The following is a 15,422-nucleotide window of genomic DNA, read 5'->3' as shown; positions in this document are numbered from 1 at the left end:
CCCTCAATATTTACCTGCAGTTTTGTGGTGCACTTGCATTGAACCCTTTTCCCTCCACAAAAGAGTCCATGCCCCTTTCCTTTTAGGGACTCACCGCTTTAGGTATTTTCTGGTAGGGCAAGCCATGGAGGTGCTTCCAGTTCTCAGCTGTACTGTGGACATGGCCACTCTGTGGCTCTACCCAGCACTCAGTGACCAGGTTCAGTTCTGTGTCCACTTCAATGGCCTCTACCTCTGTATCATTGTCATCATCTGTGGAAAAGCTGGAGGGAAGTCAAAAGCAAAGTCCTGTGAGGTGGCACAGAGCCAGCAGCCCACTGCAGCTCTTCTCAGAGCTGTGAGAGGAGCCACAGGAACCCGAGATTGGCAGGCGAAGCCCCAGCGACCTGGTGGTCAGTCCATGACAACTGGCTATCTGTACTAGACGGTGGAGGTCTCCCTCCTACCCACACTGACTGCAAAGGCAAGTCTGGAGCTGTGACTCCACTGCCAACCCTCCCTGGGAGCCGAACAGCAGCCTCACCTGTCCTTGGTGGAGGTAGAGTGGGGTGGGAAGAGGATGTATTGGACGACACAGGTGTGCTTCTCCCTGTCACTGCTGCTCTCACTTGAGCCATCAATCTGGAGGGGAGACACTGCATGAGCCCTACCCAGTACTCCCTTACACAGCACAGCCCCATCACCCAGCTCCACTAGCAGTGGTAGAAAGAGGAAGCCTGTCCCAAACCCAAGAACTCCTCCAGCACAGCACAACCCTGCCACAAAGCAGCTCTCTAAATGCAGATGAAGGCAGAAAAATGCCCAACCCACAAACTGCTTTACTTTCTCCCTATACATGTCAACGGTGTGTGCTAGAAGCAGATGATAAATCCTATCACAGGAGAGTGAATCCGCCCCAGAACCAGCAATGAGGGACTGTGTCCACAAGAGGACAGCACTCAGGCTCACCTGTATGGGCAGCTCCAGCACCATGTTGATAATCCCATCCCCGCTGGATGCAAAGTGGAAACCCTCTGACAGACGAACCCTTCCAACAGAGAAAAAGTCAGACCTGCAGAACTTCTCCACGCCTACTTTAAGCTTTAAATGACTGTACAGTTCACCCCAAAACATCATCCTTCCCCAAGACAGGAAGCTGCACACAGAGAGTGGGGAGATATGACACTGCCAGAACAGCCTGTGTGAAGATCAGCACACTCCAGGCACAAGAACACCTCTTGCCCTTTTGTATGTTTTCCAGGACATTTTCTCTCAGTTTCTCCAACTACAGCTGCAGAACTGGGTAAAGCACTGACCCAAGTGGCCCTAGAAGCTGTGTACCAGACCAAAACCCTCTGCACAGCAGCTTTAGCTGTCACCTACAATAAGGCCTCATATATATAATAAGCAAGGTTGACCTTGCTTTCCCCATATCCCCAGGAGCAGCTTGGAGAGAGAACCCCTGTCAGGTGTGCAACTTACTCTGTGAGTGTGGAAAGGAGCTGGGCCACAGCAGTGATGGGCACAGCCGGTGCGAGCCCCGACTGGACACTCCAGATCCAGCGCTGGTGATAGAAGTAGCGGGACAGCGAAGCCAGGGTGGAAGAGGCAGTGCGATTGGCCACCATGGTGAGGGGACCAGACACAGGGGGATGCTCCAGGTTGAGAATGAAGGGGGCTCGATAGTCAGAAGGCAGCTTCTCATACCTAGGAGAGGTGTGGCATGCTGACGTGGAAAAAATCCATTTTTTTCCTGTTTAGGGTCAGAGCTGTCTGGACCCACTTGCTGGGCCCAGGACAGAGTCTTCCAGCAGCAGAATGTGGCTGGCCCAGCACAGGATCCTGCTCAGACAGCAGTAACTAAATTTACTTTTACATTATATTTCATTAGGAGTGACAAATTTGTCTGTGCACCAATAATCCCTGCTGTAACTCACAGCCACGCAACCTGAACCCATCCCAACAACACATTTCATTCACAGCACTCTCATTAAAACTGACAGCACCATCCACAGATCTTCCTCTTTCCCACTCTGCAGGGCAAGGGGGCTGTGCTGACAGTCTGGGACTCCATCACTACCTGATAAGCAGCTTCTCCAACGGTTTGTGCAGCACAACAAGGCAGGGTCTGTCTGAGAGGGCTGACTGGGCCCCAGCCACAGGTGGGGACTTGGAGGGAGAACTACTGCCCAACATTTTCCTCTTTGCTTTTGGAGTTGCCTCCTTGCTCTGGACCCTGTGGGGAAAGCGCAGCTGCAAGATTCGGTCCCGTAGTTCTTCCACTATCTGTCATGGCGAAAGCAAAAGGTAAACATGATCAACTTTGTCTGGAGACATAAACTACTCAAAATAAGTGTCTAGAACAAGAGCTTGACCAAAAAGAACAGAACACTCCTTGAATACACAGAAAAGCAGGAGTTAAAGGTCATTTTACTTCTGAGGCACTAGCAAGACCAAGATCAAGATGACACAAGGCTCTTTGGTCCCTATTTTAAGTATTTTTAAAAGCAAAAACAAGGTTAAAAAAAACCCAAAGACTATTTCAAGGCTGAAGAAGTTGCCTTTCAAAACTCAAATGAAAAACAAATTAATTGCATGCCAGCTCCTCCACAGAAGCAGTCCAAGCACCCACCCTCATTCTTCCCTCCTCCTCTCCTCAGCCTACAGTAAATGTAAACTAGTCCAAATCAGCTGTGGGAACAGTCTGGCTCTGTCTTATGTATTCTCTCACTATCATGTTCACTTGTCAAATCTCTATGGCAAAAGGTTTCAGGAGCCTGGGTTATTTTTTAGGTTAATTTTCTTCAAGATACTTTCACAACAACTTCCTGATTACTCTTTTTAGCTTTTAGTAGCTCTGAATATAGTTCTACCCACACCACCATCTGATTCCCACAATAGCCCAGTGTTTTCTTTGAAATTTCTATGTTAGGTTTCTTTTCATGATCTTTGTTCAACTTTTTTCAATTTTTATTACCATTGTAGGCAAACAGAACAGCAGCTCTCCATCTTCCTCAACACTAATTATTTCAGTAACTTTTCCCATCATTACTATGTCTTTTTCAAGGAAAGGAATGTCCCCAAACCCAAATGTTAAACCAGAGCTTTCCTGCACTGTGCTGCCACTTGGGTCCCCTTCATGGTTTAATATTGATGTCACAGAATCACTAATGGTGTTTAAGTTCCCAAATCCCACTGTTTTGCAGTTATCCATATTGGCTTCCAGCCACCACTGTGCTGCTTAGGTGTCACCAAAGCAGAGAGGTTGAAATAGCTTTGTGCCACCTGCACATTTCCTCAGCTCAGTACGTTACATTTCCGCAAATGAATTCCCTACCCTTTGACTAGAAAAAAGATTGGGAAAATCACAAACAGCTTCTGCTGTGAAGAAACAGCACTTTTTCAATTTCCTTGCTTTGTTCCCCAAGGCAGTTTCTGTTTTACAACACCACATTCCTACAGTTGTGCCCTACACAAAGTCTTATGAAAAAGCTTTCTGAAAGTTGACTGTACAAGGTGCTTTTCCTCCCTTCAGCATTGGAAATTTGAACTGCTCAGCACAAAACCCCTTTCCCTCAGACAAAGCAGGCTAAGTTTACTGCCATACTCCACACTGAGTAGTTAATCAGCTCTACAGCAGGCAAAAAAAATATTGTGGATGATAAAATTTATGACCTACATATTATTCCTGCTGCCATGATCTGGAGCTTGCCCACAGCTGCAGGGTATGGTGCCTGTCTCACACCTTCTTCATGAAAGAGATATTAATTTGCACCTACCAGAGGTAACTCCTTCAAAAAACCTGTCACTTGGCATTACCGAGCCCACATATTGACCCAGCAACCAGCACCTAAGTCCTGGATCCCCTAAGGTCATGAAAGGGTAGATCTGCCAGAGTTCCAGAACATTTAGTATTATCTGGGTTCATTATCTCCTTCCCATGTTTGTTACCTTCTCCTCAGACTAGTCTCTAACACTAAAGCAAAGCTAGACAAACCAAAGTTTTCTTTCATGAAGATAAAAGACCTAGATTTAATGATAAACTTCTTGTTTATATTAAAAAGTTCACACAGTTTAACAGCAGGGCATCTTTCCCATGTTTACCTAGGAACACTTAGACTTGTCTCAGCCATTATAACTGCAGAATCAGTCCATGCAGTAACTCCATCCTCTGCATCTGACTAGGACAACTCATTTCTTTTGATACAAAAAGGTTATTAAAAGTCTCTCTGACAGACTTTTATCCTGAAAACATTTCCTAGGTACTAATTTTTTTTCTCTGCCTGTACTGCTTATGTGGGGCATTGTTTGCATTTTAACTATTAAATTCCTCCCTGCCCAATAGATTCAATATACATGTACTGGAAGAGATAGCCCAGGGAACGTGTAGTACATCTATCACAGAAGTCTTTACAGATGAGTCAAACAAGTACCTGCTGTTCTTTACAGATGGTATTGATTGTGCTTTGGTCAGAAGGATAGACTAGATAACCTTTGAGTCATTTCAAGCCCCTCAATTGAATTAAGCAGTGGGAAAAAAAACATGTGACCAGCTATTCTATTGATGTTCGAGTCTTTGGGTTTAGATTTTTCATAGACTTAACAAAGAAAGTTTGTCTCAAATGACCCTTTCTGTTACAGTAGATTCAAACCCATCTAAGCCTTAACATAGTAGTTACTTATTAGAGGGTAGCTGCCAACAGTGTTGCCTGTGAGCTACGCACCATTTCCACATTCAGAACTTCTTGCTCAGCTCCTACCCCACGAAGCAGCCAGCCAGCTCTCACCTTGTTCCTGGCCTGTGCAGGTGTGCCAATGGGGAACCCTAGCCGGAGAACCATGCAGGGAGCCTTGGAGATGATTCGTACCACATAGAACGAGGAAGGGGTAAGATCCTCAGACCTATGGAGGAGGAATTAGGACAAGGCTGAAATGGCATGGATCTTGCTGCTCTGACATGCCAAACCAAGCAGAGGTCTGCTCCACAGAGCCAACAGCTCACACAATTTCACAGTAACACATATCAGTTCTAGCATGCAGAAACCCTCCAGCTGGCCTCCCTGTCCCTCCAGGCTGCACCTGGAACACAATGGAACAGTTCAGGAACTGCAGGATTTCATACCCCCTTGTCTAGCTCTCATCCTCTCCTGTAAACATCTGCTTTGGGCCCATAGCCGCACACTGACCTAACCAGACCCTTGGTTTGGCCACACACCCAATTCCCCACACAGCACTGCTTCAGAGCCACTCACCCATGGATCAGCTTGACGTAGGAGTAGCCCTCCACCAGCACGAAGCTGCTCCAGTCCCGCAGCAGGGAGGTGAGTGCTGAGTGGGAGATGCGGCACTGGATGGTGCTGTAGCGGCCATTGTTGCCTGGCGTGTGCAGGTGCTTGGGCACAGGCCTGCAGGATGGGCCAGAAAGTCATTTCAGAGCTGCAGTTTCTCTTCTTCCCCCAAAACCCACAGAGCCTTTGCGACATCCATCCTACTCTGACTGGTCTATCAGCCTTTTTTCCTCCACAGAAGCCAACAAATAAGCACCTCCTCTAACCAAGCACTGGGGAGGCCACACTCCTGAGTGCACTGGAATTTCCACACTGCAGAGAGCACATCCCTTGTATCCTGTCTCCCTCCATGCAACATATGACTATTATTCACATTACTCTGCAACTAGGACCAGTCTCAGGAAAGCAATGCTTTTGAGAAAGACATTTTCCAGCAGCAAACAAAAACATGTGGGTTAGCTCCCAAGTGAATGGTCCCACAACCCCTGCCATCAGGAAATCAAAACTCAAGAGGGACTTGAGAAACAATTTATCCTCCCACCCAAAGATGACTTCCCTACTGTCCTCCTCAGATTAAAACACCTTTAGCATCCATCGGGCCCCACTAGTAAGACCCTTCCCTTGGCCATAGGCAGCTGCAGAAGGGCTGCAAGTCCTCAGCCAGACTGAACTGGACATGCTGCTTTCCCAGGTTGGCCCACAGTGTGCACATGAGCTCAGCCCTGTCCATTACATACGTGTCATGCTCCAGAAGGATGACGATACGATGCATGTGCAGCCACCTCTGCCAGAAGTTGGCATCCATGGAAAGGATAGGCTTCCAGTAGGAGGCAAACTGGGAATGGCTTGAGTCAGACCCACTGTGCTGCAGAGATAATACCTGAGAAAATGATAGGACAATATTCAGCATGGAAGTTCTCCACCCAGAGAGAGCAAGACTTTCTCTAGCAACTGAGCTTTTGTGGGCCAAGAAGGCCACATCCCTGGCTTTGGGTAATTTCCTCTGAACAGAGTAAGTGTGTTCACATTGAAACAGGCAGTACAGCATAAGCAAAAATAAATTAGGTTCCTGAAATGTCAAGTTAATTAGGAATTTAACTACTTAGCATCAAGTAAATCAACCATGAAAAAGATGGCATATGTAATGGTGTGCCTTCTGATTGAGAGGGGGATATATGGTTTGTGTCAGCAAAGTAATTAAACAGTGAGATTACTCAACTGAAAGTGCTCAGGTAAATAGGGTGCCAGAATGGGTGGCATTGGGCAACCTAAAAGGTTTGTATCATGACACTGATTCCACTAACTACAGCAACTCTGCTATCATTGAAATACAGTGGTGGTTAGCCATAAGATGAGATGTTCCAGATATACTGTGGGATACATAGCCCTATACAGGGCAAATGTACTAGGCAAAGCTAAAGAAGAGCCTAAACAATAAAATAAAAGGGATAGTTCTCTGAACTTAAAGCTCCCCTAGCTTTAAGATCTGCTAGTCCTCTTCCATCTATGCCAAGGACATTGGTAGCAGGGAACAGGTAATATGCTGGTTCTTCTGCGTAGTGAGTTTCAATGAGTTTGAATTTTGCAGTGGAAACTATTAGCTCATATTTTGTTTAGTTTCTGCTGTGCAGATGAAAAGTATCTCTCTTGCACCTTCCACATGAGTGCTCAGAGCAATGAGCCTATTAAACAACTATTCAGCACATTTTGTATCTTCACCTGACAGTACTGAGCTATGACTCCAGGGCACTGGTTGCACTGCCAGCAGCAACTCCATGCCTATGGGGCATCTACTGAAAAAGCACAGCAAAAGCAAGCGTGTCACCCTTCCCATCAGTCTCATGCATCCCAGCACTACAGGAGAAGGTTTCACAGCACACTCAGGAGACTTGCTGCTGGGATTAGAGGTGTAGCTGCAAGAATTAAGACATGGGGTGATGTCTCAGAGGAAAAAACGTATGGCATGGGATGTTCACTGCACCATACCTGACCTCTCTGAGCAGGATAAGATGAAGACAAGATGAGCAAGAGATGAAGCCTGAGTACAAGAACAGGCAGGGGAGACAACCTGTCTTTGTCCCATGTTAATCAGAGAGAGAGGGAACATACCGGAGTGGTGGAGCCTGGGGGGATGTAGAAGAGGGGCACCCCATTCTTGGTGCTCTCAGGAATGGTAAAGTGCTCTGGGACTGTGTCAAAAGACTGCAGATGTACCAACATCTGATCTGTTTGGTTGATGCTGGAAAAGAAGAGGCAGTTAGCCACAAAAGCCCACGCTCTTCCCCCTTGCTGCCCCAGTCAGTGCAGGGCTTGCACACACAGCACTCCCTTCTACACCAACAGAGCTTTACGGGGAATGCTACCATTCCATATCCAAGTGCAAAGTGTGTGTTAAAGGGACTCCAGTGTAGAACCCTCATACATACAGAGGATGATCAGAGTTGGAAATGAAGTGCTAGAAGAGGAATCTGTGGAATAGCTGGGAGCAACAGTCACCCTGGCCAGGAAACAGTGACCCACAAGCACTTCAGCCCCAGAGACAAGTGTGATGTGTTTGCTGCTCCCAGTGGGACCATGCAGCACAGCTGCACAGGCGAACACAAGACCTCCATGGGATGGCAGTCAAAGGTAAAGTTTGCATCCCAAGATCCAGATTCAGGAGCAGCAATACCATTACTCTGAAGCATTCTTACAAACTACATCACAAACCAGTTTTAGTGTTTTCCTTGGCTAGACATCAAACTTGTTATCAGTCATGCCACTTTCTCAGAGCATATTCCTTTTGAACTCTGGGTTGGGATGGCCACCTGCAAAACCCTCATCCTAGCATGCCAAGGAGGAATTACTTGGTAACACTGGAAACTGCTGGGCATGGTCCAGCTCACCTCTGCAAGGTGTTCCAGAAGCGGCGGATGACTGTGGTGCGGTACAGACTGGTGATAGGCTTCCTCATGGTGCAACTGATGTCATGCAAAATGTCATAGCTTCCCTCCATTGTCACTTCCACCCAAGTGCTGCGTTTTGATGGGTCCAGGGGCCAGGGTGTCACAGCTAAGTACTCAATCCTCATGTTATGCTTCCAAAGCAGCACTAGTTTCACCTCCAGCTGAGACCCACCTGCATTGGAGCAGAAGAGCAAGTTCAGGTGCTTGTTCCATACACATCTGAGTTTTATCTCTGACCAGGGATTCATGAGAACCATGAGATTGTTTGATTGCTGAGGGGAACAAAGTAATCTAACAACTGTTTGCTTTAGCTGAAGTCTCTCTCCTCTCCAACTGAGGGAGGCTTTGCTTGCACTGAAGCGCTTAGTGAAGAGTTCTCAGTTCTTTAAGTGTACACATACTACCTACGCTACAGAAGGCAACTGAAACTCAGATGAGGTGCTGCTGACATTTGCAATGGGCTCCCTTCTTCACAGCCTCATCTTTGTTTCCAAGAAAACTGTTCTTTTGCACAGGTGAGCAGGGCCATTCAACTATAAAGCTTTGTCATCCACACTGCAGAGTTAATCCATCCCATTGCAGAAACACAGGCATCTGATGGACACAGATCATAAACAACCTGGAAGATGAGGCCTAATTCTTGAATTACTCTCTAGTCATCCTACACAGACTGTATTTCATGCAATCTAGAATTTCAATCTTCAAAGCTTCTCACCATGTTTACCTTCTCTTCCCAAAATTAAGATGTTAAGAATGAACATTCACCTATTCTTCATACTGTACATTTTTACCTTTTCCTTTAAGTGAGCCTGTCTAACAAGATTAACAGAAACACCTGACAGCAGGCCTCGCTGAGCCAAAAGAGCAGAGAACTGTCCCACTCCTGCTGACTGTGCACGTGTATTTGTACTGAAACATCCCAGGGAAACACATGACTATGCTGCCATTTCAACTGCTTGATCATCTGTTCTATGTCCAGCCTGCTCTACAGTTTGCCAGAGTTGCAGGTTTGTGTGATAAGTGATTGGATGTGCTGGAAACCTTCTGAACAGATCATCAGCCTCGATGCTGTTTCCTGCAGGGTTGCATTTGCTGCTGTCATAGGCACATCATACCATCCCCTTCACAGGCTCCACTTTAAAGCCATTTTTTGCTTTCATGGTCCCTGCTGGGAAGCCCCCTCAAAGAACTCTTCCCCATCAATGTTCAGAAGAAACTTTCCAGAGTACATGCCAAATTCATGATTGGTTGTTCTTTTGATTAGATTACTTTTATTCTGAGAAATTTAATTTCCATAACATTGACATGGAGTGTGCAGTACTAAGAAATCCTTACCCAGTTTCAGCTGTTACTGTGACAGAACATTCATTCCCCTTAACAGACCCAGACCCTTCTGCACCTTAAGAATTCACCTTTCTTGAACAAAGATGATCAAGAGTGTATACTGTATTTTACCTGTACTTACTCTGGGGGATTAGCAGTATTTTATTTAAGGTCACTAATATTTTCTACAATGGATGGTTTCTGTTACTATAAATGCACTTTCCAGGACTGCACCATCTGTTGTTTCCGCTGAAGATTGTCTTGTTTATCAGAGGCTAAACAAGAATTTATAGATTCATCTCTTTTTATTTCATACTGTCACCTCACTCATTGCTTTAGGGCTCATCCACCACTTTCTGCACAATATTTTGGTTCTCATAACCAAGCCTTTCTATTTCATCAACAGCAAACAAGATAAGTAAATTCCTACATTTTTACTTAGGTCATAAATGAAAATATTTCCGTCTTCCACCTCTGCTGCCATTAGTCATCCTGGATTAATTCACTCCTATGATCCCACACAAGCAAAACTGAAAACACAGGCAAAATATTTACTTAGTTTGAAGCTACATCTAAATGAATATTTAGGTTTTTTTACTACAAAGCAATCTCTTTCTGGTTCCTGAGTTAATAGCTAATAAAATTTTTTCTACTTTGATTTCCTTCACAAAGTCCAACCCTGTTTTTATCAGAAAGCTCACTTTGGCTATTCTCTAGTGACAGGAATCAGGAAGACATTCTCACTGCTCAGTTAGTGCCTAGCCAGTTTTGGTGCTGGACTGATTCACAGAGGAAGATTATGTTTTGAAAACTGTCCTCCAGGCTGCCCTCAACACAAAATGGTCAGTAAGAATTTTATTTTTTTTTGTTAGAGGGACATTCCCCGACAATGTCCCAGAAAGTAAAAGAACTGGGCTCCATTACACACCATGACCCCATAGCTTCCTTGCCTTCCATACCTTCCAACCCTTTCCCCTTCACATGCACTTCTGCATTCCTAATGCAGAGCTAACCAAGCTGCCTCCTAAATACCTAAATATTTAAAAATCAAACAGTGAGGATAACCAGAGCACTTATAAATATCACAAACAACCTCTCCAAGCAACTCTGAGCACAAAACTAGCCATTTATTCTATTTTGTCTCTGGTAAAGCGAAGGAGAAAGGTGACAGTGTCAAAGTCCACAACTGCACTTTTTTCCTCTTGCTTCACAGCCAGCTGGCACCTTAACAGCCTTTAATTGGCAAGTTTTAGCAATCCAGGTTAATTAACTGTTGTTTGTTATACACTTCTCTGCAGAATAGCTCAGAGAACTCTGATTAGCCAAACATGCTATTCCTTAGCAAAGGCAGTGCAGAATGTCTAAATGTCTTGATCATTTCTCAACTCTACTTTAATCTGTTAGTTCAGCAAATTTTTCAGCAACTCCCCAGAGCATTTAGCCTTTCCCAGGTATTAAGTAACATTATCTGCTACTAGTCTGAAGGCTGCATAGAAATACACTCTATGTTTTTGATACCTCTGACATTTCATTTTTAAATTTATTCTAAAAAATACAAAGTATTTCTGGCTCAAGAAGCCCCTGAGCTGCAAAGAGCTAGAGAGGGCTCAAAGAAAGAAGAAAAAAGGAAAGGAGAATAGAGATTATCATCATGTGTGTTTATCCTGCTCTTACTCCTCCCTGTGCACCTGCCCATAGTTATTCACCACAGAAGGTCACTCTGATCCAGCAGCTGCTGCTCTCTGCTCTTGCAAAAATGGGAGACCAATCCATTCAGCTTTCCAAGGAGTAAAAGCCAGCAGGTAAATACCTGGAGGAAAATGCAGGGAGCATGGTAACATGTGGTGATATTTCTAATAAATTCCTCCAGAGTGCAGGAATTCACTGCTTTACAATATCCTGAGACAGAGGTTGTAGCTATACCTTTGTACAAAAGGATGTAAGATGAACTTGTCTGACTGCTTTTTGAGTGATTCATACCTAGTGAATGCTCCTCCAGCATTTCCATCTAGGACTACAGAGTCACCAAAAGCACTTCAGCATTGCTGCTGGACTAAAGAAAAAGGCTTTTTATCCAGCACTGCTCAAGCTGAGTGAACTTGTGCACAGAAGAATAGAAGACACTGAGGGTGGACAGGAACGGACTTGTCACATTGTTTCACAGACATTCCTAGACAAAGAGAGTGCAATGGATCTAATTTGCCTGGATTTAAGGGAAGTAATCTCACGCCTCACCTCCATTAGTGAAAACAATCTGCAGACAGTACTAGAACAGCTGTCTCACTGGGAAAACTAAGCAGATACTTAGTTTTAACAGAAAATTCCTGAAACAAGAAATTAGGGAGATTCATGTTAGACCAATTTTAGGAATTATCCTAATACGATTGCTAGCAATCTTCCCCCAAAAAAAGGTGATTTAGTTCCATTCAGTTTATAAGATGCATCAAGGCAAATGAACCGCAATTGCCAGACATCACAGAGGAACAGTGAGGCGAACTGAACAAGAAAAACTTAAGAGTACTATCACGTGACAGAGGTGAAGGACAGCACATTTAGGACTACTAAACAAACAAAACCCAATAAAACACCCCCAAGGACTCATCAGCTGAAAGAAAAGGTGTGTGAAAGACTCAGGGATTTCTGCAACACATTCTTGGAGAAAGTTCACATGATTCTTGGTCTATCAGATTTGGTATTTTACTTCAGAAGCAGGGAAACATTAACACCGTTGAACAAGGCATTGATAAAACCACACTTACAGCCCTCTTATCAACTGTTCTGAGAAATATGAGATTAAACTGAAAAGAAAGCAACTTAAGGGGAAAAAAAAACAAAAGAGCTATTAACCTGAATAAACAAAAGAGAAAGCCTGCCCTTACAAAATAAATGTGAAATATTGGCTTGCTTAATATTAACCTGCCAAAAGGTAGATTACAAGGAGAAAGATGTTGTTAAAAATGTTTGTGCAAGTCAGAGGAGGATAAACTTAATTAAAGATAATAGCCACACAGGTCTAACATGGTCTAGAAAGGAAGCTAGAGAAAGAGCAATGAAGCTCTGGGACAGTCTTCCAACCAGAACAGTGGCAGAAGGGATTTACATGTTTTTAGGCAGAGCACAGTAAATTCACAGAAAATATCACATGGGATGTTTGGAATGGTTTTGGAGTTAGATCACAGACTCTGTCTGATATAAAACATATTCTAGTGCACTAATAAGCTTGCATTTGGTTTTTTTCATCTCCACTTAAAGTACTACCACTAGTCACAGCTGGAGATGGAAATTTAGGTAGGATTTACTGGCACTCCTAAGGACAATCAAACCCCTCAAGGTCCCTAGTCAGCAGCTAGTTCTCACACTCCAGGTGCCATGTCTAGTGAGTCAACAGGAGTAGTAAGTAGTAGTAAGAGAATGGGACCACTGGAAGGTTTTATGGTCTTCTAGAATTAATTATGGTCCCGACTGATCTGACATTTTCACCTAACAATATCTTTGTTTCGACCAATTTCTTCCTTTGGAAGACTCTAGTTTTGAGGCATTAAATCTGTTGTACCAAAGGGCTCAACTTCATGTTAGTATTATGGAGTGCTAGAACTAGAAAGGGAAGAAAAAAATGAGAAATATAGATGAAATCCAGAAAAAAAACTCTGCAAACCCCAGTTCTGTCACTAGTTTCTCTACAATTGTGGGGAATCATTTCCAAGATACGGAGCATCAGTGGCTGTCCCTCCCTAGGCACAACCACAGAGGGTGAGCCTGGCAAGCGCATAACTGCACAACACTGGGCAGCCCTACATCAGGCAATTACTCATGAAAACAGAGCTTGGAGAAAATGGCTCCTTCCTCCACAATTCCACCACTGCTGAGATGGCAGACCCTGTGCCTTCCTCTAAGCAGCTGAGAACAGAGTCCTAGCTGAGTCTCCAACCCTCAAGGCAGCAGTCACCTTTTGTGATGTTGACCTCACGGATGCTGTAGCCCTCGCGCAGCCTGACCGAAACAATGCTCACAAGGTCAGCGTGCACCTCCTTCTCCGTGTGCTTCTTCCTCCGCATCGCCAGCGCAGGGTTGCTGCTTGCAGACACCAGGTGCTCATTGAACAGCCTGTGCTGGGACACTGCAAATGCCAGAGATGGGTTTGTGAGGGAGCAGCTCCCCTGAGCCCCATCCTGTAGCAACAGGCCTCCCCGAGAGCTTCAGGAAAGCTGCCGGGAACACCCGCTTGCCTGAGGAACAGTACATCCTTCAGGCACCACTTACACCCACTCCTGATTCTGCAATACAGCAAACAGGTTCATTAGTGTGGCCAAGAGGCCTGAGAAAGAGACAGGGTGGGGTGGCAGGCACTGCTTCCTCTCGGACAGCTCTTGTGATCAGGCTCGCATTGGAATTCCACACTCAGCCTAGACAGGCAGAAACTGCACATCTGTTTCAACAGTCACACAGCAAGCTTTGGGGCTTTTCCGATTTCTCTGGAAAACTCTGAGTTCCCAGGTGCTTTTTAAAAGGTATCAGGATGTGGAGCTTAAACCACTAACAGCTGATCTTTTTAAGATTCAACATTTCCAAGTCCCAAGCCAGCTCTCTTCAAATTTGCCAGTTTATGTGGCTTCTGCTGCCAAGTTACAGGAAGAGCAGATGGCACCAGCATATCACTGGGACATGAAAGGGTGTTTCCATGTCTTACTTAACTAAACTAATCTCTCCTGGAACACTCTCAGTCACTAACAGTCACAAAATAAAAACAACCAGAGAGGCACTTGGGACAGTTCTCAGGGGTCTAGTTTTTCAATCCAAACTGCCATCTGCAAGCCCTGTTAGGACAAGCTCTCCAGAACATCCTCACCTGCAAGCCAGCCAGTGTGCACGGAAGGGTGGGCAAGAGCTTCTGATCCCCCACCAAGTCCCAACACAGTGGGCCTAACTGCAGATTGCTGAGCCAGGGGAATGGTGGAAAATAGGACATTTGTTTTCCCTTGGTCCACCCAATTCCTGGAACCAGGAAGGGATTTACAGGTGAGGCTGTGTGACCAATTGTGCCCACAGCCTACAGAAGGCATGACAAGGGAGAGTATCAGCATAACCAAGCCTGGGGAGCCACCCCAAAGAGAGGGGCTCCAAGATATCCACCTACTGCAGCAAGAACATGCACATTCCTCACCACAGTAATATTCTGGATTCAGGGACTCCCCAGTACGCAGAAAGGAGTACAGTAGAAATGCCTTGTGATACACATTCAGATCCAGGCTCAGGGGATCCAGCTCAGGGCACGTGGAGAGGTAAGCACCAAAAGTGGCCATGGCAATGAATTTCATCAGTTCCACATTGGGAACGTGGCCAAAGCTGCAATCATAGGAGTAGACACCGCCCACCTATGGGATGGATAAAGGAGACACCTGAGAGAGAACAGCAGTGCTGAGAACAAAGCAGGTGGCTGGTCAAGGACTCAGACAGAGAAGGCCCCACTTCTCCTCTGGAGGTAAATGCCACCACCACCAGTCCACTTGCCTTCCTCTGGTACCCACACTGCCAGGTTCCAGCAGACATACCTGCACAAAGGAGCAGGCCACAGTGCCACTGCGCAGCTGGTTGAGTAAAGTCTCACACACAGCCACGTCGGGGACACTGGTCACACCATCCGTAATTATTATAATACCTGTAAACAAGGCAACATCTTAGTGCATCTTCCATCTCAAACAGCTATCATTCTCCCAGTAAATCCACTAGACATAAAGTTTAGGCAGGGCAAAAGTAGAAGGAAAATCCTGAGGCTGGTTTAGAGCTTCCAAAGCATTATAGACCTGGCAAACATCCTGTTTAGGTACAGCACAGCACAGAGAAAGGGCACAGCTCTTCACACCCCAGGTTGCCTGGAGCAACAGTCACA

The 15,422-nt window shown here is 45.3% G+C and overlaps 1 protein-coding gene across 7 annotated transcripts in view; it reads right to left on the bottom strand.

Moving 5' to 3' along the window:
* The window catches only part of SZT2 (SZT2 subunit of KICSTOR complex), a 54,181-nt gene that overhangs the window by 33,129 nt on the left and 5,630 nt on the right, over positions 1–15,422 (bottom strand). For all 7 annotated transcript variants that reach the window (XM_058842159.1, XM_058842161.1, XM_058842160.1 and 4 more), the window contains exons 7-19: positions 15,085–15,191; positions 14,697–14,907; positions 13,482–13,652; positions 8,153–8,384; positions 7,377–7,506; positions 6,005–6,147; positions 5,232–5,384; positions 4,767–4,881; positions 2,060–2,265; positions 1,462–1,686; positions 949–1,027; positions 524–621; positions 95–263 (exon numbers count right to left, since the gene is read on the bottom strand). In XM_058842159.1, the coding sequence (XP_058698142.1) occupies positions 95–263; positions 524–621; positions 949–1,027; positions 1,462–1,686; positions 2,060–2,265; positions 4,767–4,881; positions 5,232–5,384; positions 6,005–6,147; positions 7,377–7,506; positions 8,153–8,384; positions 13,482–13,652; positions 14,697–14,907; positions 15,085–15,191 (2,039 nt within the window). The remainder of the gene's footprint in view (positions 1–94; positions 264–523; positions 622–948; positions 1,028–1,461; positions 1,687–2,059; positions 2,266–4,766; positions 4,882–5,231; positions 5,385–6,004; positions 6,148–7,376; positions 7,507–8,152; positions 8,385–13,481; positions 13,653–14,696; positions 14,908–15,084; positions 15,192–15,422) is intronic.

Source organism: Poecile atricapillus, chromosome 7 (assembly GCF_030490865.1).
Source record: "Poecile atricapillus isolate bPoeAtr1 chromosome 7, bPoeAtr1.hap1, whole genome shotgun sequence".
Taxonomy (NCBI): Eukaryota; Metazoa; Chordata; class Aves; order Passeriformes; family Paridae; genus Poecile; species Poecile atricapillus.
The sequence above is the reverse complement of the archived record's forward strand: the minus strand, read 5'-3'. Positions and strand labels throughout refer to the sequence as shown.